The 25183-nt window shown below is 41.5% G+C and overlaps 1 protein-coding gene across 1 annotated transcript; it reads right to left on the bottom strand.

Annotated features, from left to right (window-relative positions):
- Positions 1 to 7271: 7271 nt before the first annotated feature.
- Positions 7272 to 14969, bottom strand: NPY (neuropeptide Y). Its single transcript, XM_004418915.3, has 4 exons — positions 14802 to 14969; positions 13648 to 13835; positions 9352 to 9432; positions 7272 to 7475 (listed from the first exon to the last, which is right to left on the bottom strand). Exons 2-4 carry the CDS (start codon positions 13833 to 13835, stop codon positions 7451 to 7453), a joined length of 294 nt encoding a protein of 97 aa, XP_004418972.1. The 5' UTR covers positions 14802 to 14969; the 3' UTR covers positions 7272 to 7450.
- Positions 14970 to 25183: the final 10214 nt, after the last annotated feature.

Below are 25183 nucleotides of genomic sequence, written 5' to 3'. Positions count from 1 at the left end.
CCAAGATCCACTTCAAATGACACGCCCCACTCCCTACACACTCTAGTGGAAATGATTTCCGCCTCCTCTGTTCTCTCATAGCAATTACTTTATGCTTCTATTTAAACCTCAATCATGATCTGCCTTGTATTATAGTCACATAAGTATGTGTCTGTCTCCTTCATAAATTGTTAGGTCTTTAAGAGGAGAGAAACTGTCTCACTCATCTTTATATCACATCACTCTTAGAACCTAGCAGAGTACCTGTCACAGAGAGACTATTCAATGAATGTTTCAGGAATTGATAACATCCTTGGGACTCTAGAAACTCGTCAGAGATCAGCTGGCTCCATTTTAACTTGGTCAATAATTCAGTCTGCTAGGAAGAATGACTATATTAAATATGTTCTTCCAACTTTGCTTATTCTTGCATTAAAATTCACAGACCAGTTAATCTAGTAGGTCGCTATAATTTGAAAAGATTTGGCAGTGACAGAAAAGATGTGGGTATTAGAATAAATAAAATCCAAATTATCCCAGGCAAGCATTAATCGAAAAATCATTTGAATGATGCTGTTCTCTCTAGTAGACAATACTTAAATAGTAAGGTATTAGTGAGATGAAAGGGTAAAATGTGATTTTTAAATTCTACTCAAAGGCTCTCATTTCAACTTTAAATTGCCTTACTATAGTATAGCAGCCAAATTCATGAGTCAAGTTTCAAATACATACACTAAACAAATCAAGTTTCAAACTCAATTACCTTCTGGGAAAATGAAGAATCCTAAAATTAGTAATAGACTGGGAATTAAAGGAATCCATGTCTTGTAGATAAAACAGCTAAAAAAAAAAAGACCCAAATTCTTTACAAGTTTAAATATCAAAATAATTCACCTAAGGACAAAAACAGTTGTAAGACACACTCCATGTTAGAGTCAGTACATCAGTAACATGTGCAAATGCTAATATGATGTACTAGTAATATGGTAATTTGCAAGAAGGCCAAAATTATCATTAAACTCAAAGCCAGAGAAAAATTATTAGTGACCCAAAAGTTATTTCAAAGAATTTTGGTTCCACAGTGTTCAAGGTTGGAAAAAAAACTTTTTTAACTTAATACTAAAAGTAATCAAAGGTAAATCATACTTCTGAGATGAGGGGAAAGAACCGTCTCCTCAGTGAGTAACTTGGAGAGCGCCAGGAAGCTATGGCTAAATAAACTCCTATACTCTCGTCAAGGCCCTGTGTAAGTGGTAGCTGTACCTCCTGAAAGCTTCACAAAGAATCCTTTGAGGTTGTTCACCGAACATTGCATTTGTTCTGGCTCCTCTGGGATCACTCCCAGTCATCACAATCAACTCTAGACTGAACTGGCTCTCACTGAGCACCAACTATGTGTCAGGCAACAAGGCAGGGATCGTCACACACAATCCATAATTGCAAAGTGTTTCAATCCTGCAGCAATAGAACAAGTTTAAACTGGTAGCTATTACTTAGCACATTAAAAAATGAGCCTGGATGACACATACGATTAATTACATGTTATTCCACTTTGATTTTAAAAAGAGAAAAAGACTCTATGTGATTTCACTTTGTACCAATTTTTCTAATAGGCAGAAAAAAAGGCAATCATTTAGTTGTGACAATATCATAATCCTCCTACCCACGAACCACAATGAAAGTATATTCCACTGAAACATCTCATTCAAAAGATTTCCTTTATGATGATAGAAAAGGTATTTTAGTTCTGATGATATCGTGACTGATTCCAATGTTCTGCATGGAGGAGAAAAACCATTTTCTGTTGTCTACATAGTAATAAGTAACCATATATGCAGAATGCATGTCTCTTAGAAAGAAAGAGAGGGTAATTAACTGCCATCGTATTTACTCTCCTGTCATCAGTAGGGCCATAGAGTCTGCATGTGGGCCTAGCTTTGCACAGCTGCCCCAGTCATCTTTACCTTACTTAGCACTATACCATGGCGTGGAACTCCCAATCCAGTGCTGATTTTTCCTTCTCTTTATGTCTGCTCCTCTGTCCTGACCCTTATCTAGGTAGGGGAAAGAGATTGGAAAATATTAAGGATGCTGAAATATTGCAAAAGAAATAGTGAGTCCCTTCCTTTCTGAATTAGGGATAGAACCAACCCTATAACATTTATTCTCTGAACTTGTAAATTTGTCCATAAGATCATGGTGAAAAGATCTCAGACTGAGTAGTCTAGTCCAGATTTGGCTGAATGAAGAATATTATTAGAGAGGCCAGTTTGCCCCTAGAACCAAGAGTTCAGGAAAAGCAGGTGAGAGTGGGGGGACATGATTTCATCCCAAATGGGATTTTCCTTTAGAATAGTAACCCCATGGTCCAAGCCTAGCGTATGGTCAAATTCAAAGTATAGGAATCAAGAATAATTAAAAAGTACTCAAAATATGTATTACTCTCTCATGTCTGCATGTCCTCTACCTCCTATCTCGCATTCTTCATCTGGCAATTGGTGCTCATCCTTCAAACCTCAGCTCAAGCATCAGCAGCTCCAGGAAGTTTGTCTTGCCTCCTCCACTCTCCCCAGCTGGGGGTGGTACCCCTTCATGACTCCTGTAATACCTCATGTCCACTTCTTGTTAGGGAGGGAGGAGATATCTGTGCCCCTGAAATAGGGAATAAGAGCTTTGACCATATTGTATTTGAAGGGCCTAAGTTTTAACCTTGGCTCAAAGAGGCTTCTGGCCCTTTCCTCTCTTCTCTTTTCCTATCTCCCCCTGCCTGGGAGGGGAGCTGCTGTTCTGATTGATTCATTAGCCCACACTGCACTGTGGGCAGGGACACTGTATCAGAAGGTAACGTTGATTTATTAGACCATACTGCATCACGGGCGGGGACACTGTATCAGAAGGTAACGTGCAGTCACGAGTGCCCTTCTCTTCTTCCATCTGCATCTAGATGTGGCTCTTCTCATCTATGTGGTTGTTTGGGTGAGTGGATTTGGGAGGCTGCCCCACAGACCTCATATTCCCATCACTCTCCACCAGGATGCTGAGATTTGGTATGGGGGGCAGGAGTACTCCGCCCAGGCACAGGCCTCAGGCAGGTGCCCTGACTCAGCTTAGCCTCATTGGATGCTTGCCCATCTGGCATTTTGTTTCCCATTTGGCAATTAATTCTTATATCTACAGTTCCTTGGTCAGGAGACTGCAAAGGGAAGCATGATGTGTGGGAAGGGAGCACTTAACTACATCCCAAACTTCTAACACTCCCTCCTGTCTTTGTGCTTCCAACAATGCACTGTGATTATCTGTCTCCTTCATTAGATGGCAAATTCCCTGAGAAACTATCATGGATCTTTATATCTCCAGTGCCTAGTACAATGTACCAATACATATTAGGTGCTTAAAAAATGTTAAGTGAGTGAATGAATGGATATATGAGTTTAGCCATTTTTGGACCTACTTCATCAATCCAACCTGGCCACTCTGCCTCTGTTCCTGTCGGGTAGACCCTGAAAATTTCCTACACAAGCTGTGGCTGACCCACCTCTGTGTTTAGCCCAGCTGCTCACCTCACCCAAAACGTCCTCGATCCCAGCTCAACATTCACATTCTCTGTTAAGCCTCTTCCAGCTAATTCTTTTCACATTCATTTCCTTTTGCACAGTTTAGTACTTTGTTATTCTCTAATTTGTTTTAAGTGTGCCAGAGTTATATTCTTGACTAGATTATATCTGACCTGGTCTTCACTCATCTTCTGCAAGACATCATCAGGTAGGGCAAAGTTTGCAAGTAGAGGATCTACTGTATAGTCCCTCTAACTCGAATGAGGTAGGGAAAGTCACTTACTTTCCCTAGGCCTCAGTTTCCCCACCTGTGAGAATGGGGGGAATAATTATCTGCTTGAATGTGTCACGGCATTGTAAGAATCAAAATAAAAACACAATGGCATCTGCAGAAAACTTATGCATAATTTATCCTCTTAGAATAGAGTCTGGGTCAGAGGGGAGCTAATAAATGCTTATAGATCTACTTGATAATGATTACATTGCTTACAGGCATCTCATTAAGGAAGGTTGAGTTGTTCTTGCTGTAACTCTAATGAGGATTATTATTATTATTTGCAATGACAAGTGGGTGATCTGGTGCCTTTGCACCTATTCCAAAGAGGGTCAGCAGGCTGAAAATGTTCGAAAAAATATGACTAGGGAAGAGTTAAGAGTTTACCATGATTGTACTTCTTAAAGAAGATTCTTGCTTATTAGGGATATCTTAATCCATTCAGGCTGCTATAGCAAATTACCATAGACTGGTGGCTTAAACACAGTGGAAATTTATTGCTCACAGTTCTGAAGGCTGGGAAGTCCAAGATCAAGGCACCAGAAGCACTTGGTGAGAGCCAGCTTCCTGGTTCACAGATGACCATCTTCTCACTGTGTCCTAATGACAGAAGGGACAAGAGAGCACTCTGGGGTCTCTTTTATAAGGGCACCAATCCCATTCGTGAGAGCTCCACTTTCAGGACCTAATCACCCCCAAAGGTCCCACCTCCACGTACCATCACATTGGGGTTTAGGATTACAATGTACGAATTTGGAGGGAGACAAGCATTCAATCTATAGCAAGGGATTTATAATCCAACACAGGAATCATCAAAAACTTCATCCTTATCCACCTCCCTTCTATTACGTACTTGTAGCATTATCTTCACTTGAATTTTGATCCCAGTGTAGACTTATGTGGAAAGTTGGGCGGGATTTCTTCCTGCTCCGTCTTTTCTCTGTAAGGTTCTTTGCCATAAACATCTTTGCCGCGAGCTTTTTCGTCACAAAGATTTTCGCGGTATAACTAATTGGCCATAAGGCAATTTTGCCATCAAAGATAAAATGACTGGTTGACAGTTTGGTTTCATTTCTCCATTGATGCAGTACTCCCATCTTTATTTTATATAAATCTCAGCTCCACGTTTCCCATAGAACTTTGGAAAGTCTATCAAGAGACATGTGACAATATGCCAAGAACAAACAACAGTGTAGAAGGCTTTTCACAGTGCAGTGTGAAGCTCTATGACAAATATGCATCCTAGTATTTATAAACTGATACCTCTCTTAATGAAGGAAGAAATTTTAGCAAAAAAGAAAAAGAGCGCTGGATGCCAAACGAGGAGACGAGTCAACAAGCAAAAAAAGACAGATGATACTATGAAGGAAAGATTTCAAAGACAAGTGCTTAGGTACAACCCACAAAATAAAATTGGTTATTTGCATAGTATTGCCATGAATCTAAACACATTTTAAACGTATTCAAATATTTCGCAATAAAGTCTTTTTAATTTTGTATTCATTTTTTGTGTTTCATTATGTCCTTTTTTAATGTCCTTTTATTTTTCATCATTTTATCTTTTACGGCAAAGTTGCCTTACGGGCAATTAGTTACGCGGAAAAGATGTTTGTGGCAAAAACGCTTACAGCAAAGCTGTCTACAGCAAGGATGCTTACGGTGAAGTACCCAGAAGTGGATTTATTATCCCCATTTCATGACTGAGAACTCAGAAATTTAGTGAATTTGAAGGTCAGAGAACCTGAGAGCCATTGAGTCAGGACCACAGAGCTCACATGGTGTGAAGGCTCAGTCCTTTTTCTAGGAAGAGGAAGTGAAGACGAGGCCAGGGATCAAGGCCTGAATGATTAGTAAAACGTAGGCTGTTTAATGTTTAGCCTTCAGGTATTTAGATTTAGTGAGATAAGAGGCTTAAACTTTTGTTTAAAATGAAATTTCTGGATTATCTTTCAATGATTCATATATGTTACTTCTATTTGCTCTGAAGAGTTCTGTGTGTGGTGCTGAATATTCAACGTATCTGTGCTGACAAATGAATCTTTGAGTCAACTTTCTTTGCATAGTACTAAATTCAATAAAGAAAATATCCAAATGTACTAGGTTATATACTAAGTTAATATACTAGGTTAATATACAAGTATATAAGTATGTACTATATACTTATATATAGTATATACTAGGTATATAGTATATATACTAGGTATATACTATATACCTAGTATATACTAGTATCCAAATGTACTAGGTTATATACTAAGTTAATATACTAGGTTAATATACAAGTATATAAGTATGTAAGTATATACTTATACTTATGTAAGTATACTAGTATATAAGTAGACTATATACTAGGTTAAAAATACTAGGTTAATAAAGAACTTTGACATTGTGTGATAATAAATTGTGACTGACTCAATATCTTAAGATTTTAAAAAACACTTTACATATTGGTGTTTTGTTCAAAGCACAAAGAAACAGAAATAAGGAGAAATTTAGGAAAATTGCAGAACAATTTTATCTTAGTTTCATTAAAGGAAATTATGTTTTGTAGCATCACTGACTTCATTGGCTAAAGAAACATTAGAATTCTTTACATACAGAGAATATTTTATATACTATAAGATTCCCTAAGTAATGATGTATATGTGGGTTTTGTAAGCAATTTTAATACATCACAAAAAAAAATTGTGCATATTTTTTACAATGTGGTTCAAAGTACAAATATAGGATGAGACCCATTTTCTTTGATATGGAAATTACATGTAAGAATCTAATAACATTAATTTTAAATGAAGCCCATGCAAATGGGTACATGAAGGAAGGGGAAAGTTTAATAACCTTTAGCTAAATTAATTAACATGTCCCATGTTGTGTGAGAAGGTAATCATCCTACTCAGTGTATTTCTGTTTATGACTCAAATTCTAAGAGTAGCAGCCTAAGTAAATGTATTTACCTGAGCTATCTGATATGGTAGATACATGTGACTATTTAAATAAAAATTCAATAAAATTTAAAACTCAGCTCCTTATTTGAACTACCTACATTCAACTGCTCAAAAGCCACATGTGGCTAATGGCTTCCCTACTAGACAGAGGAGGTATAGGACATTTTGTAGGAAATTCCATTAGATAGCAATCCTTTCTGCTGACAGCACAGGCTAACAAGGATTCCATGTGAATGAGGGGGGCAGTGGGGTGGGAGTTCAGCAAAATATTCCAAATTATTTCTCTGCTCATTGTTTCCAAATACTTCTGTTGTTATACACACACACACACACACACACACACACACACTCCTGAGTCTTGGTCCTTATAAATCATCGTATCTTTATATCTTCCATAGCCACTGTTATAATATTGGTGAAACACACCTTGAATTTGCTACTTGAGGAAGATCATGCTTTAATGAATAACTTAAAGTAATTCTCATTATTGCGACAACAGATTTTTCATTGAGGAGCATACACTTTTGAATGCATGGTATTTTATTTAAATGCACATATATACAATGACAACAAAGGGAAACTCTGCAGAGTTGAGCACAGTGGCTGCATGCATTGGGAGGACTGGTGGACTCTAATTTTACAAGATGAAATATGGGTTGAAAAATAGGCAAAGACCGGAGAGCAAGTTTCATTTCCCATCACCACATAGAAGGGTCTTCCAGCCTGTCAAACAGAAGAAGCAAAGCATGTAACAGAAGTTTCTCAACTTCGTGGGAGGCTTGCAAGAGTGAGACATTCAGTTCTGAACTGAAAGATGATCAGAACCTGTTGAAAATGCTCCTGTTGGCATTCTAAATAGGACGCCATGTATAATATCAGAGCAGGACACAGTGGCATAATGTGCGAAGACCCAGCTGAGTAGCTCTCACTCGTGTTAACAGGAATCTCAGGCAAATCTCAGAGGGAGTATTTAAAAGGCTCTGTATTTATCGAAGAAGCCGAAGAACTCTGCAATATTTCTGAAGATCAAACCTACAGGAATCACACAAAACTGTAACAAGAAAGTTATTTTTCCTCAACTCTGAATATGCTTCCTTTGTTTTCCTGCATGGCTTTTTATGTAGTAAGATGCTATTTATGAGACTATAAAGAACCCTTTTTAATAAAATAGCATTCACAGGCAACTTCAGAGCTGTCAAGTTTTGTCTCTAACTGCACATGATTGAGGCTGTTGATAAGGGTGCAATTAATTCTCTTTCAGGCACCGATTGTGTGACTTTGGGCCACAAAACCAAGAGCAGCAGCAAGACTCGAAGTAGGTCTGGATGGTTCTTTTTCTCACTCTAAGTAGATATAGCTTACCCTAAACTTTTTACCTTTGCAAACATCATATACATGTCAATGAAACATTAAAAAGCATTTATTGCTTAATATTTAATAACAACCCCTATGAATTTTCCACCTGCTTCCCTTGCATTTGCTGTTTAAGTCTGGGCTGGTATCTCCAGGAGCAAGAGTATTGGAGTTTTATTCTAGTCCCAATTGTTTCCTTCAGAGAAAACAAACCTAACAACTCTAGACTTGTGCCTTCACCCTGGCTGGCCATTTCACAAGAGAACAGAGGGAGGGTGGGAGGGATGGCGAATGGCACAGCCCGTCATCCGCTTAGTCTCTAGGGAGAACGCCAATGAAGAGTGACACTCCAGTTACACTCACTGAGCAAGTGTTCTAGTGACCTCTTCTGGAGAACTTGGTTCTTGATGTTGTAGAGCTCCAGGTTTAGGGCGGACATGCTACCCCAGAAATGGGTGAACCATACGTGTGTGATTTTACTGGGGGTAGATGCAAGAGGCATCAGACGGAAGAGCCAGTTATGAAAACAGAGGACCAGGCTTCTTTTCAGCAGCACTCCTCATCCAGGTGGCCCCAGAGGATCCTAGCCCAATGTTGGACACTTAGATATTGGTGGGCGCCTCTTCCCAAGACAGCTCCACACTCCGAGAAAACCCCAAGGTTACAGAAAAGCCTCTAAGAATAATATGTTGTTCAACACTCATTCGTTGAATGCAATAAATTATGATGTGACATCAGTTGAACTAAAATATGTCAAAAAGTAAACAGAAGCACGGCTTGATTTATCTACAGCTTCACATAAAAACAGGAAGTCTAGACTGAGACCCATGAGGGACATTTCCTAGAATGTCTAGACACTCCACATAGTATATAAAAACCAAAGATTACCCCTGCCAAAGATGGACGGTTGGTCATTTCAGTGTAGAGGTGAGGACTCACTCTATGTTCTCCCAACGCTAACCCAGGTAGAAATTCTCTATAAAGTAATTTCTGAGGTAAAAGTCACCTATATTTAAAATTTTCACAGGAGCATCAAATAATTTGGGCTGGAAAATACTACCCCACAGAAGTTTAGAGATTTGCAAATGAGTACATGAAAGAAAGGTCCTCTCTACCCTGTCCCCCATCCCCATTTCTGCCCAAATCCCACCTGGTCTGGAAGACCATTCCAATACCTCCTCCCCAGGCAGCCCTCTCTGATTTCCCTCCCCTGGGCAACAATGTCCCCACACAAGCCTTTTCATACCTAGTTCTGGGAACGTTTTCTGTGCTTTCTCTCATCAAGAGGTCTGAAATCAGTGTCTCAGGGCTAGATCGTTTTCCGTATCTAAAAAAAAAGGAAGAAAAAGTCCTTTAAAGCAAGTTTGGAGGAGCTATAAAAACCTTTAGAAAAAAAGAAGATTTGGAGTATTAAATCTAAAAGTTATTTTAAGTTGATCATCTGCTAACAAGTAATCTAGGTGTATGAAGCATCAATTATACAGAAACATCATAAATATGATTTCAAATTATTTATATATATCTTAAACTTTGCTTAAATACTTAAAAAACTTAGCAGATTATTTAAACCCAACCAAAATTCCTAGTCAAATTCTTGCCTTTTTATACTATCTCAAGCAATACACATTTAGATATACTTTTATAACTAGATGATAGGAAATAAATTAAAATACATTGAAGTTGGGCTGGCCCCATGGCTTAGTGGTTAAGTGTGCGCGCTCCACTGCTGGCGGCCCGGGTTCGGATCCTGGGCGCACACTGACGCACCGCTTCTCTGGCCATGCTGAGGCTGCGTCCCACATACAGCAACTAGAAGGATGTGCAGCTATGACATACAACTATCTACTGGGGCTTTGGGGGGAAAAAAATAAATAAAAATTAAAAAAATTAAAAAAAAATACATTGAAGTATAATTTTAAATGTTTCCATAATTAGTTAATTGGCTATAGTTCTGATGATACACAGCAGTTTAAATCTTAACAAAGAGACCAGATGATATTTGGTCAGAAACAGCCCTAGGAAAAAAAAATCAACAGACTGAAGTTCTAGAACCACCTGTAGCTTTGAATCTCAGTTTTCTCATTTGTAAAAGTAAACTGGAGTCTTTGTGAATATTCACTGTGAATCGCAATACTTTGAAAGTGACAAAGTGATGCACAAATTCACGTTACTGCTGTTGAAATGCACCCATTTTTACAGCTACCAACAGATCCTGGGTCCTCTATTTTCCATATTTATTTGGGGTGCCAAAAGCTAAAAGCCTTCTCTCATGCTGTGACATCTGCCCGGTAAATATAAACAAATCCTATTGGTCCATAGAAATGTGCTTGGTCTTTTTTTTCCATAGCAGGATCTGGATAGGACAATACATGAATGAGAGGGTATGCTTTCCTCCAGGATGGTACATGCTACTTGCTCCAGGTGAGTGAGTACACTGGTGTCTGTCTGTCTGTCTGTCTCTTTCTCTTTCTCTCTCTCTCTCTGCTAAAGGGTCTGACAAATCTATACCAAGCTGTGTTTTGTGAAGACGCTATTTTTCCCTTTCTCAGAAAAGGCATTGGACACCAGCAGCCGCTTTGTTCACAAATGAAGAATCAGCCTGGCATGGATTGATTAACTAATAGATAAAACAGCAGAACAAAGCTGACAGAGGGTAGACTCCATCTGCCTATCAAGCACAGTGAAATTTAAATTTTTAAGAAAGTTTTCCTATTATTGCTCCTTTGCTGGGACTCAAAGGAAGCAAAAACAAAGCAAACTCCCCCGCCCCCATCGTTTGTAAGATTTCCTCAAAGATTTTCTGGAGTTGTGATACCAGACTGTAGGCTGCTGCTTAGACCTATTTATTCTGTCCATCCATCGATTTTACTAATCTTAAAACTCTTGGGCAATCTTAACACATTTATTTTCATCATGCTCCAGTGAGTGAAAGAACTGGTAAATATTTTCTCCAGTTTATCAGTAAAGAACCTAAATGTGTAATAGCAGGATATGCACAGTCATAAAGCATTGTTCACTAGTCTTCCTTCTCTAATTAGTTCTAGATTATCCTTCTCTATAATGCCTTAACTTTCAAAGATAGAGTCTCTGGGGAGCTTGTAAAACCACTGTAAAGCCCAGGGCCCACCCCCATAAGTTCTAATTTAACTGGTCAGGGGTGCAGCCCAGCATCAGTATATTTTAAAAGCTCCCCAGGTGATTCCAATGTGCAACCAGGATGGAGAACACACTAATCTAGGGCTGGGTTGCTCAACCTTGGCACTACTGATATTTGGGGCTGGAAAATTCTTTGCTGTAGGCAGCTGTCCTACGTGTTGTAGGATGTTTAGCAGCATCCCTGGCCTCTACCTACTAGATGTCAGCACTCAACCCTCATTGTGACAACCAAAAATGTCTCCAGACATTGCCAAATGTCTTGGGAAGCATCAAGTCAGCCCCAGGTGAGCAGCACTGCTCTAGGGACTGTGTAAGCAAATTGTGGTAGATCCATGCTCTAGAAAAAATGATGCAGCTTTTGGAAGCAATGAACCAGGAGTATATATCTTAAAAACAGAGGTTGAGTATAAAAAGGGAGGAAAAAGAATATCAGATTACCATTTCTGCCAAATTAAAACATACGTTCACAAGTGACACTGTAATTTTAAAAAATACAAACACGTGCGTGTGATTGGGTGTGTGTGGTGGGAAGGCAATGAGAGTACAGAATGGAGATGATGCGGGCAGATGATAAGCCTCTGATGGTTTCTGAGAAGGAACTTGCATGAAGATGAGACAGGAAACTGCTTCAGGACCAACTCATTCCCACCTGACCTGAATCTCTTCCCGGGAAATGCAAGTCCCTTTCCCTTATTTTTTCCTCATCAAAGATGTTGGAGATCACACTAACTGCTGATGGTGGTAACAATATCTAAGGAAAACCAGTAGGAAGGCTCCAATTTCATCCCCCAAAATAAGCTTTCATGAAATGTTCTTAATTTCATGCTCTGTAAAATGGGGATAATTATACTCATTTCAAAGCTTTGAGGTAAAGACTGAACAAAATAATGCTCAGGAAAAACATTTTGAAATGTTAAAGCTTTATACACTGGTAAAGCTTTATAGCAATCATCTTTGCAGAAATAAGTTCTACTTTGTGTTATAACTGACAAACTAAATAACCAACAAAGGTTTTCCTAGAAAAAAATATCTTTTCTATTTGTACAAGTTCTTTTCTCTGGTTTATATGATAGCATAAGCAAGAATCTGAAGCAATTTACTTTCTGAGAAGTCTACTATGATATAAAACATTATTGCTTTTTGTTAATTAAAATGAACAGACTTCAAGGATCACAAACCAATACTATTTAATTCTGGCATTTTCATATATTTCTGATTCTGTATAAACTGGGACTTTTTCAAAAGCTTTTAAGGATGTTACACCCCTTTTTGATAAAACAGAAAAAATAAAATTTTATTTAAGAAATATAAATTCTCCCCACTTTGGATCCTTTTCAACTATTCCCTGACTTGTAAACAGTAAAAAATATGGTAAAAACAAAAACTACACTTTACAAAACATAATTTAAACATGTTAACATTAATGCTTTTAAAGGGCTCATCCTTTTTACATAATAAGGTCATTGTATCTCAGTAATTAAAATAAGATATTGAATGATTTGGAACTAAGATAAATCAATTTTCAAAATAAAATTTATATGCTATAATATTTGTAAAATAGTTTGGATTTGATTTTTTGCTTAATATTTAATGTTGAGAGTGAAAATGTGCCATTTGATTTTAGCTTTCTTGGGGTTCAGAATAAAGTTTACAATTTCTTGGATTCCATGTAATTCCTGAATTCATCCTCGAGTGACTAGACCAATGTAAGTTTCTACTTAATAAAGCACCAAGTGGGCCCTTTCTTTTCAGAATTCACCTGCTGTAAAACGAGAAAAGTCTCTGCATTTTAGATCAACTGTTTTATGCTAAATTTCTGTTTATTGGGGCCAGAATTTTCAAGTAAGGGTCTGAGACTGCAAAAAACGCTGTACGGAAGAAAAGAAAATAGCTCTATTTGCCTTTTCCTAAGTACTGTCATTCAGTTGCTCTGGGCAGGATGGAAAATCTGGCAATGTCTTCAGCAACGCAGCTGTTTCCTGGTTGTTTTGGTTGTTGTTTTTCCTAGACATCCTGCTCACCCTTCTTCCTACACCACTTCCCTGGCGCACTCCTGACCCCTGGGTGCTTCTCCACCCAGGTTTCCAGACAGGTCCCCACCTGCTCTAAAAACAAAAAGACAAGGGAGTGGGTGGGAGGAGACGGCCAGCCACACAGCCTAGGGAACCTGAATCTAGGGGTCACGATTTTGTGACTGTAGTTGCAGAGGGAAAGTACCCAGTGACGGGCGCAAACATTTACTAAGAGCTGGGTATGTATGTGCCTGATACGGTCCTGCCCTGTGATACAACGAAGAAAAATAAATGGTCCCTGTCCTCTACGATCCCCAGGATCTCCGGGTGCGCTGGCAGGGCGCTCCCTGGTCAGTCCCGCCGAACCCACCCACCTCTGCCTGGTGATAAGGTTGATGTAGTGTCGCAGCGCCGAGTAGTATCTGGCCAGGTCCTCCGCTGGCGCGTCCTCTCCCGGGTTGTCCGGCTTGGAGGGGTACGCGTCGGCCAGCGCGCCCAGACACACGAGCAGGCACAGGGCGAGGGTCAGTCCGGACAGCCCCAATCGCTTTCTACCCAGCATCTGCGGACACAGCAGGCGCAGCAGAGCGGACTTGGGGATTCAGAGGACACACGCCCTTCCCCTTGCTACCACCCACGACCCTCAATCCACGCTCGACCCAGTCCCGCAGAGGAAAGCGGAGCGTGGCGAGCACCACTCTGCCTACTAAAGGCAAGATCTGCCCTGGGCCGGCCGCTCTGCTCCGCCGGAAAACTGCACAACTTTGGTCCAAGTTGCAGCGGCGGAGAGTCGCCTGGCGAGAGGCAAGGTTGGGGGTGGGGGGTGGAGGTGGGGGTTGGCGCCAGTTTAGACACTTGAAAAACAGAATGAGAAGTTCCTTCCGCTGGGCTGAGGAATTATCACTTTCCTACCCTCTTTCCCAAACCCCTGTCAGAGGAGAAAAGTTTCTTCTCGCATACTTTTGGTCTGTCCGGCTGCAGGAGCTCGGCAGTGACGGCTAAGATTACTTCGAGGTGCCAATTTGGGGGAGAGGGGAGAGAAGTGCTCCCCGGGCCAGTCAGTTTCAGTTCGGATGCCAAGGATCCCGGGAGGTGGCAGGGCGCGGGGCTTCCAAGCTCCGGGGATTCCTCATTCAGGGGGCGCTGCCTGGGAAACCTCGCTCCAGGCGGTGACCTCGGAGGAAACTGTCAGCTGCCGTGGGCTGGGGGTCGTGTTCCCCCTCTATATCAGCCAAAAGATAACCTAGAAGGACTGCCCAGCCGGGAGGGTCCGGGAGAAGGGCAGATGTACAATCAGAGGGGACCAGAAGGAGGGAGTGGAATTTAGCCGCCCAGAGGGGCTGGCGCGCGTCGGAGCGCTGAGAGGGCAGAGCGGCGCGCAGGGGTTGGGAGCGGCACGCGACCCCACCTCCCCCCCCACAGCCCCGATAGCGCCCTAGGACTCCACAGGGGTTAGACGGCGCCCCGGGCACGTACACCGGCGTTCCCCCCTTCGCTCCCGCCAGGCGGAGCGGATCGTGGCACTCACGGTGGCGGGCTGGCGGGCGGGCGTGGCTGGGCGGCGAGTGCTCTGCGGTCCGGCGCGCCTCTCCGAGGGGTGAAAGCCGGAGGATGGGTTGTCGAGAGCGGGTCGCAACAGCGCTTTTATGGCGCTCCCTCACCGCAGCAGGAGGGGGGCCTTGGGCAGTCACGCTCGGGTGACGCCTACCCCGCGGCTTCCCGCCCCCGAGTGGTGGCGGACTCGGGGAGGGGGCTGGAGCTGCTGCCGCACGAGTGTCGGCTCCGGGAACCGCCCACACCCGGACTCTCCCACCCCAAGCCCTGCGCCGGGACTGGGGGCTTGGCACAGTGCGAGCAAGGCAGCGCGCTCCGAGGGCGCTGGACAACGCCAAAGGCAAGTCCCTGCCCTCCGGCGGCGCCCCAAATCGGCTTTCTTTCTCGCCCCGTCTAGTCCTGCCAGAGATAGGAGCAGCCCAGATCATCTTTGTCGCCTGTCAGCGGGACCACCAACCCACTGGGCGCCAGGGTAGGGAGTACCTGAATCCTCTACTTGGTGGAGCATCTCCGGGACCCGCGCGGCAAGGACTCCGGCCACAACTCCTGCGCGCTTTCGGGGAAAGACAACTTGGTGCACAGATTTTCCTGTGCTTAAAGTAGGTCCGAGGCGCCAGCCAGTAGTCCTGAGCTAGAGGGTCCCAAACGCCCCCCTCCTCCCAGGGGCTGAGAATGGGCTTCAGTGGCTTTGGCCCCCGTTTCCCCAGCTTGTTTTTCGGGGAGAGCAGCCCTCCCCAAGCACTCGCCCAAACGCGGGGAGCCCGGCTGGGTCGTGACCTGAAACAGTGCGGCGACTGAAAACTCCCCAGGGGCGGGAGATTGTAAACCCACTTCCTTGGTTTGCTGGAAACGAGACACGTTTGGAGCGTCGAGAGACCCCTTAAAGCACAGTCAAATGAAAAATTTTGGTCCAAAGCGACCGGTAGTTAAATGAACAGCAATTTCTCTTTTATCTGCTAGCCCTTGGTTAGTCTCAGATATAATCAATTAACGTTGACTGAGAATTTGGGTTCTGACCAAAATTAAATAGGTAAAAAACGATCACCATTAATTTGCGCATCGCGATAAACCTGTTGAATGGATATGAAAGATACAGAAACTATTTTTACAGGATCAAGATTTTATGTAGTGGACTAGGTGTTAAAGTTCCCTGAATGAATGCTCCTAGAAGTCTGAATCTTTCTCAATAAAATGACACGTTCGGAAATTAAACCATTAAGTTATACGTTATTTTGATGCTAAAACGACAAGTGATTTTGTTAAACTGACGCTGTTTTTTGTGTTGTTTCTGCAGCATTGAATCAAATATCAATTATCTGCAGTAAGCACTCCTGTGTGTGTCTGTGTGTTAGAAATTTTGAAGACCAGCATTGCTCTCACTTAGATGACCACTTCTCTTTCCACGTTACACAAACATGTGCCAGTGACACAAACAGCAGGGCTCTCAGCGTGGCCCAGAGGTGCTCATGTGAAAGAGCCTTGGATAAAGTCAGAGCAAAGCACCTTCTAACTTAGAGCCCTTTCTTGATATGGGGAAAGGCACTGTCCATTTTTCAACAAAATAATCTTAGTTTTAGAGTGCATCGCGGATTCCCATCAGTTAAAATCTAGACTTAGAAGGAATCATTGAATTTGGAAGAAATTACTTCTAAGGAGATGTGCCACACTTGAGTGGGGAAGATGTAGAAATTTGATTAATTTGGCTTAAGATAATATCACTGGTATCCCCAAATAAGAGCTTATTCTCAGGGAGCAGCATTTGGAGAATTAAAAATGGAGCTGTGTGGGCCGCCCGTGGCTTAGTGGTTAAGTGCGGGCTCTCCGCTACTGTCGCGGGGGTTCGGATCCCGGGCGCGCACCGACACACCGCTTCTCCGGCCATGCTGAGGCCGTGTCCCACATACAGCAACTAGAAGGATGTGCAACTATGGCATACAACTATCTACTGGGGCTTTGGGGAGAGGAAAAAAAGGAGGAGGATTGGCAATAGATGTTAGCTCAGAGCCGGTTTTCCTCAGCAAAAAGAGGAGGATTAGCATGGATGTTAGCTCAGGGCTGATCTTCCTCACCAAAAAAAAAAAAAAAAAAAAATGGAGCTGTGTGCCCTACGTGTGCCCTCACATCTGTATCCCCTTTCTCTCCAGTCCAAACTGCATTCCTGGCCTGGGGCTCTGACTAGTGTGTCTCTTCTCTCTCAGGCTTTGCTCCATTAATTGCATCCTCTCTTTCCTATAGTCTTCTGTGCTTACAAATATATATACCTGTAGCTTATAAATTTGCTTGTGTTTGTTCCATAAAAGAAACAAAGCAAAACCAACCGCTCCCCCCAAAACAAACTAAAGCAATAGTCACTCAATCCAGCATCTCCTTCTAGCTGCTACACCATTTCTCTCCTTTGTTTCAAAACCAAATTTATTTAATTTATTTATTTATATGTTTATTTATTCTTAATGCTATATTGAGATACAATTGAGAAATACTAACCTACGAATGTTTAAAATATTCCATTGGATATAATCTTACACATATACACCCATGAAGCCATCACCACAATCAAAGTAATGAGCAAACACATCACCACCAGAAGTTTCCTCATGTCCCTTTGTAATTCCTCCCTCCTGCCTCTCCCTGCTCCCCTCCTCCATTGATCTGCCTTCTGTCACTATAGATTTGTTTCCATTTTCTAGAATTGTATATAAATACAATTCCATGGTATGTTCTCTTTTGTCTGCCTCTTTCATTCAGCATCATTATTTTCAGATCCACCCATGTTGTTGCGTGTATCAATAATTCATTCCTTTTTATTGTTTGGTAGTATGTATTCCATTATATGGATATATTTTAAACTTTTTTAAAATCTATTCAACTGCTTACGGACTTTGGGTTGTTTCCAATTTGGACTATTACAAATAAAGCTTCTATGAACATTTGTTGCAAGTCTTTGTATGGACATATGCTTTTATTTCTCTTGGGAAAATACTTAGGGGCAGAATGGCTGGGCCATATGGTAGGTGTGTGTTGTCCCACGGTTCACTGATAGTCTGTTTTTATTGTTGGTTTCCTCTTCTTTTCCTGTGTGTGTTTTATTGGATAGTTTCTATTGCTATGTCTTTGAGTTGACAAATCTTTTCTTCTGCAATGTCTAATCACTACAAAGACCATTTGGTTTTCATCTCTGAAATTTCAATTTGGATCTTTTTATATCTTTCATGTCTCAACATGTTCAGTCTCTTCTCTAGCTTCTTGAATGCATGTTAATAATAACTTTTCTACTGCTTCTGTCATTGGTCTCATTTCTCTGTGACTTTGGATTGATTGATTTTCATCTCATTATGGCTCGTATGTTCCTTTTTTGTCTGCCTGGTAGTTTTTGATAGGATGCCAGACACTGTAATTTTACCTCGTTGTTTGTTGGATGTTTTTGTATTCCTAACACTATTCTTGAGCTTTGTTCTAGGACACAGTTAAAAACTTGGGGACAGTTTGATCCATTTGAGTCTGGCACTTAAGATTTTTTAGGTTGGACCAGAGCTAGCTTTAGTCTAGGTTTCATTTTCCCCCACTTCTGAGGCAACAACCTTCCTCTTACTTTAACTGGTAACTGATGCTCCCTGAATTGTGACGTTTTCCCCTCTGGCTGTTGGAACAGGCACTATCCACAGCCCTTTGTGAACACTGGACACGGTTTCCTCTCATCCTTTTGTGTGGTTCTTTTCCTAGTCTCCAGTTGTTTCTTCAAGCGCGCGATCTGATCAGCAATCCATTAAGTACTTGAGCAGGACACTCTACAGATCTCCAGAGTATTCTTTCTTATCTGGTACTCCACCTGTGAACTCTAGCTGACCCGTCTCCCCATACTTCCAGCTCCGTCTCCTCTGCCAGACTGTTTCAATTCCTTCCTTCTGCTCTGCCTCCTGGATAATTTCTTCAGGCAGTGAGCTGAGATCATTGTAGGGCTGCCCTCATCTGTTTCTCATCTCTAAGAGATTACTGTCTTTTGTTACCGAATGTCCCATGTTTTAGGTGTTGTTTCATATACTTTTGTCCAGTGTTTTAGTTGTTTCAAATGGGAAAGTAAATCTAGTTCCTCTTTCTACATCTTGACCAGGAGTGGAAGTCTCTTAGCAAGGCTTTTTTAAAAAAGATGTTTCTCCTCACTGCCTCTTCTTCTTCACCTTTGGTTTGGTCATAAAATCACAGCAGTCTAGGTTCTGTCTGAATCTAGCTACTGAAACTGCTATCATAATTGCAAGCTGCAGGGACCTTTACTAGTTATCTGACTTTTCTTGACCTTGCCCTTGCTGGTCTCCTCTAGTTCACCTCCTTTTTCTCTGAACTGGCCACAGTCTCCTTTGCTGACTTTTCCTTCTGTACCCCAAGCCCCAGCCTTAACCTTTCCACTCTGCACACACTAACCAAGCAAGTTTATCTACTCCTATGGCTTATGAGTCTGAAATCTCTACCTCCAGTTCAGGTCTCCCACCTGGTAATCCACGGCTACAAGTCCAACTCAGAAAATCCTGATCAAGAGCCTCAAATTTAGATTATCCAAATGGAGCGTCCATTAACATAAATTCCTAATTGTATATCACATGAAGTCCAAAATATTTTCAAAATCCTTAAATTGAACTACAGGCTCACATATTTCGAGCTCTACCTCCTTCCTAGGCTTATCTAACATAATATTCTCCTTTGCTCTGTATTCCTGTCCATTAGCCTTCTTTCTGCTTTTTAAATATGTCAGTCACCTTTCCTACTTGGGCCTTTATTGTGGTATGTCCTCTCTCTGAGATATTCTCTCTCTCAACTCTTTACCCAGCCAACTCTTCCACATCCTTCTAGTTTTACTTCAAAATGTCACTTCTTCATGGAGGATTTTCCTGGTCCTCTGTGCTGGATCCGGTCCCCTATTATAAGTTCTCAGAGGACCCTGAACTTCTCACTAATTGCACAGCTACAGTTGAATTTTGTATGTATTATCTAATTTTTTTATGGATGTTTATTGAATATCTGTAAATTTTAATGTCTGTTAACTCCATAAAAGAAGGGACGACACATTTTTTATTTACTTCTGCATCCCTAGTGTGATTCCTAGCACTAAATAGATTCCTGATAAATATGTCCTGATCAGAATAAAAGTTTATAACTGAGTTTTAGAGGGGCCTCCTATAATTTAGAACAGAGATTGGCAAGTTATAATCTTTGGGCTACCCCTTCCCTGATAAACACAGCCATGCCCATTCATTTGTATATTGTCTATGGCTGCTTTCCTGCTACAGTGGAAAAGTTGAGAAGTTACGACAGAGACTGTACAACAGAGACTGTAATTTTGGCCCACAAAATTGAAAATATGTACTCTCTGGCTCTTTATAGAAAGTATGCAGACCTCTGATTTAGAACTTAAATATTTTACATAAATGACAAGTAAGTAAACATGATAAAAAATTTGAGGGTCTGTACTATGCCAAACTACTTTCTGTCCTAGGGCCCTTACACGTGCTTTCTCTGCCTAGAACACTCTCCCTTCCCTTGACTCTTTGCTGACAAACTCCTGCTTCTCCTTCATGTTTTACTTCTGCATGTCATTTCTCCACGATCCTTCAGTCTTTTTATGGAGCCTTCATCATATAGGCATGATCAATTATTAACTCAATCTCCAGCCCCTCTCCCCTCCTTGGAGGATGAGGGCGGTGGGGCTTAAAGTTCCAAGCTTCTAATCATGGCTTGGCTTTCTGATGACTAGCCCCCATCCTGAAGTTATCTAGGGTCCCCCAGCCACCAGTCATCTCATTAGCATACAAAAGACACTCTTGTCACTCCAGAGATTCCAAGAGTCTTAGAAGCTCTTGTGTCAGGAACTGGGGTTAAAGACCAAATATGAGAACAAGATACTCCTAGCACCCTATCACTCAGATTACAAGGGTTTCTGGCCAATGAAATACCAGGATAAATCAGCTAGAGGCCTTTAGAAGTGATTCCTCCCTGAAAATGAAGAGTCGTATCCTTTGCCATGACTCCCCTCTCTTCCTGTTTTGGATACTGTTGAGTGAATCTTAGGCTATGGCGGCCATCTTGTGATCATGAGGAACAATACTGCAAATACACTGAAGCTGACAGAATACAAAGATCAAAAGGGCCTAGATCTTTGATGAAATCAGTGAGCTACCAAACTAATCTTGGGACTGCCTACCACTGGATGTCTGCTTAAGTAAATAATAGATGTCCACATGGTTTAAGCCACTGTTGTCTGGGTTTTCTGCTACTTGCAGCCAAAAGCATTCCTAATTAGCAAACTCAACTTCTAACTCTTGATTTTCTTTACTTTTTTCCTCAATTACTTTTTTATTTTCAGGTTATATATCTTTTGGTTTGGAAAACCTCTATTTGAGCCTTACATTTATCTTTAATTTGTAATGCATTTTCCTTGACTCCCTTTAGGCCTAACTTGGGCCTGTTGCATTCATAGGTTGTGTTACATCTGCTTTTCTGTTGTCTGAGAGGGTGGCAAGGATGGGACAGAGTGGGGTCTGGGGAGGAAGGGTGGAATGAGGGCTGTGGGTATCCCAATTGCAGGGGTTTGTCACTGAAGACTTTCTCTGTGATTTAGTTAAAAGTTCTGTACTGAGGTTTATTCTGAATAGTCAAGGGTCTATCTGATCTAATGAGAAAGGTCTTTAGCTTTCAGGTAGTTCACCAGATTCCAGGCAACCCCAAAGCCTCCTCTTCTCTCAAAGACAAGTTGCCTTAAGTGATAATTTCCTCCTCTCCCCTCCCTGCTTGTCTCTCCTGCTCCCTCTGGGATGTAGGTGGAAAAGGCATGAAAAAATAGGCAAACTAGGAGTTCATCACGCTTGTCCCTTCCCTGCCTATATCTTGTGTTTCCTCCAGCTAGTAAAACAAACAGAAAATACAATTCTTAGTAGTTCCTCCCATCTCTAATAAATGAATATCTATTTTTCTCTCATGGTGGAGAGATGCAACCATTTAAAGAGACTCCTGACATTTTTCTCTTGAGCTTCCTTTCCAAATCCCATCCCTCACACCATCAGCCTACTTCCCTCCAAATTGGGGATATCACTTAGTTTTTTAAGAACTTTATTTATTCATATTTTTGTCCCTTGTACTGCTTCTGGAGGAGACAAGTTGACGCCATAGTCAATTTCCAGAATCTTCTCTCTGTAGATGATATTTTTAAACTGTTACATTGTGAGGCTGTGCTCTTTCCTTAGTTTGGATGCTTCTGGCTTTTTAATTATTTATTTTTTGCTATTCTTACTTATTTGTGTGCAATTTGTTACATTTGAGAGAAGGGAAATTTCTTGATCCTGTATGTTCTCTCCCAGCTTCTCTGGGAAATTGAAACAAGGTTTACCAACAGCACTACTCTGATTGCTCTGTATTTTTAGCAGTGTCTACAACTACATATATGAGAGAACTGGAGCAATTACGAAGATTATTTGGACCAAAATTATCCCCAAATTTATCTGAAACATCCAGATAATTGCAGGAAAATGTAATTTTTTAAAATTTGAAAGTATTTGCTAATAGCTGCAGTTCTCTCCTCCACTTTGTGTGTGCAGGCACAAACTGAAGATTCTGAAATAGCACTCATAGGGCTGAGTTGGGACTGGCTTTGTATTCTTCTGACCAGTCATGGTTTTTTTTTAAAAAAATTATTATTATTATTAGCTCAAGTCCCATGGTTCTAGTCACAGTAACCCACACAATAGCAGAACGCTTATTTTGCTGAGAATAGAACCTTACACAGGATTGTGAGAATGACAAGCATATTTCACACATTGAAGGCAGACTCTCTAGGAAGACATTGATCTCCTATTGTGTAGACGGTTAAAATGCTGTGTGGAGCCACCTGCTCCTCAGGTGATAGCATTGACTACCTGATAGGCTTATTGAGGAGTCTTTCCTTCATTTCTGATAGGGTTGGGTTTGAAGAATGTTCAGTTTCTGGCATGAGGATGTATCATTTCCTTTTCAGGCATTGTTGTGGGTGTTGTAGATTGGATGTCCCTAGAGACCCACCGCAGGACACTTCCAGGCTCCCAGGGCTCCAGAGGCTGAAACGAGACCATCCGTTTCCCAGACTTGCATGCCGCTATGATTCAGATGTGATTTAGTTCAGGTCCAGTTTCTTGAGATCTTGATTCAAAATTGAGTTATAACACTAATGAAATGTCCCATATTCTCTACGTATACTATAAAACATTTTTTAAAAGTTTTAAACAACCGTGAGCTATGAAAGTCCTAAGTTATGTGAGGAGAGAAACAGGCTATGAATATCCTCTTCCTAATCCAAACTGAGATACAAGCAATGTGGTCCAGAGCAGATGGCCCTGATGGAAGATTCCAGATTCTGCAGCTTCCTGACTGAGGCAAAGGTAGCAGTGTTTTTGGTGGCCTGGTTCTGTGGTGAGGTGTTGGGAGTTGTTTCTGGAATCTCAACCTAGAGTCTGCTTTTTTAGCACTCACTCCCCAAAAGTCTACCCTTTAATAAATCCTTTCCTGCATGAAGTAACTGGAACAAATTCTGAGAGCTGTAACCAAGAACTCTGACCACCATGGGACCATGGGAGAAACACTGCTACGTTAGGGATTTTGCTCCCACAGTTTGGGTCTCTTGAGTCTCAGAGATAGGAAATGCAGGCCTCCGTGAGGTGTTTACCCTCATCCAGCTACTTCCATGGGTCCATTTAAACTGATGGAAAATGGTCATTTGGGAAAGTAGGGGATCATTCTCAGAGAGGTAAGCTACTGGAATGGCAGCTGATGTCTCAAAATATGAAGGTGCATGCAGAGCCAAAGACCTCTCCCAGCCTTACCAACAGGAATGTCATCTCAGAGCATTTTTCCACACCTTCCTTCTCAAAGGATGCTCTTGGGATGGTTTGGCTGAAAGTAATGGAGAACTAAAATCATGAAGAAAATTTATAATCTCACAAAATAAGGAGCCCAAAGATACAGCATCTCTACTCAAAGTTAATTCTGCAGCTCAATTATGTCAACAAGACCCAGGTTCTTTCCATCCTCTGCTCCACCATGTGGGAATGATGGCTTTGACTCAGAGACTGGCTCTGCCCATGGTTGTCAGAGGTCCGCCCCAACTCTAATTGCATCCAGATATATTGACATCCTTTCAAAGAAAATAATTTATTTACTCTGTCGTTTCTTGATGAACATTTACTTTGTCCCCCCGTCTCCTCCTACTACAAAAAATATAGCCATGAGTAAATTTGGACCTCTGTCTTTGCCCATGTGTGCAGATGTAACTGCTGAATTCCTAGAAATGGAATTTCTTGGCTAAAGAAAGCATGCATTTGAAATGCTGATAGCTCTTGCCAAATCGCCTTCCCAAGAGATGTGCCAATTAATAATTTACGTGAGAGCGTGTTTCCCCAAAGAGAGTGTGTGCTTTTACAGAAGAGCTACAAGAGTTACTTCTGTGAGTGGTGGATCAGAGGTCCCTGAGGCTAGGTAGAGGAATGTACCTGCTTAGATTTGTGGTCCCTCTGTCTGGTCTCAGGACAGGATGGAAGGGATTCTCTTTCCAAAGTGAAAATCTGTGTTTGTGCCCAAAATACCTTTGCTCCATAGCAGGACTGGAACCGAAGAGAAGTGGAAACTAACTGAGCCATAGGGCAGAGCAGGTTAAGGAATGGACCCAAAATGAGGCTAGAGAATTCCTGCTGTTTCTCTTAAGCTGATACAAGTTAACAGGAAAGCTGTTTTCACAGACCTTTCAAACTCTGATGAGCTCACCAGAAGTGTTTTTCAAAATACCTGTGGTTCCAATTGTTTCAGTGTTAGTTCAAGGAAGGCTCTTTTTGTCTTCGAGTAACATGAGAGTTCAAATTTTCAAATACAACTTTCCCGCTTATGGAATTCTGAAGGTTTTGCACTACTGGGAAGTAATGGCAGGTTTATAAATGTATTTTGGCCCCTTAAGGATGGATCAATTTGCAAGCTTTCTCAGGAATGTCAGTGCATGATATTCCTAACTCTTTATTTTTTTATTGCCCCTTTTCTTATTTAAGAAATTAAGATTGTACTTGATTTTACATTTGGAAATTTATTTTAACTGTTCAAAAATCTCTTTTTCAATTCAATTTTTTTTTCTCCTGTTGGGTCCTGGTGGAGATCATTTAAAACCAACTGAGTGACAAGCCCTTCAGGAATAACTGAATGAAGCGCACACTGTGTGCACCTTCACCTGCTCTTACCAAATCTTCAGAGGATCCTTTCTGACTCAGAAACCTGCGGCAGCCTACCCATGAGAGCATTATTCCTTAAACTTCAATGCTCCAGCTAATATCACCTCATAAGATAATTGTCCAGTGGGAT

This window comes from Ceratotherium simum, chromosome 1 (genome assembly GCF_057802395.1).
Source record: "Ceratotherium simum simum isolate JZ-2026a chromosome 1, ASM5780239v1, whole genome shotgun sequence".
Classification (NCBI taxonomy): Eukaryota; Metazoa; Chordata; class Mammalia; order Perissodactyla; family Rhinocerotidae; genus Ceratotherium; species Ceratotherium simum.
The sequence above is the reverse complement of the archived record's forward strand: the minus strand, read 5'-3'. Positions and strand labels throughout refer to the sequence as shown.

Bases quoted from the DNA above. Each gene is read 5' to 3' on its own strand.
- NPY (XM_004418915.3), bottom strand. From the start codon at position 13,835: ATGCTGGGTAGAAAGCGATTGGGGCTGTCCGGACTGACCCTCGCCCTG. The intron at 9,433-13,647 runs GTGGGTGGGTTC...CTTTTTTTTTAG, and splicing joins AACCTTATCACCAGGCAGAG to ATACGGAAAACGATCTAGCC. The intron at 7,476-9,351 runs GTATGAAAAGGC...TCTGTTTGACAG, and splicing joins GAAAACGTTCCCAGAACTAG to GCTGGAAGACCCTTCTATGT.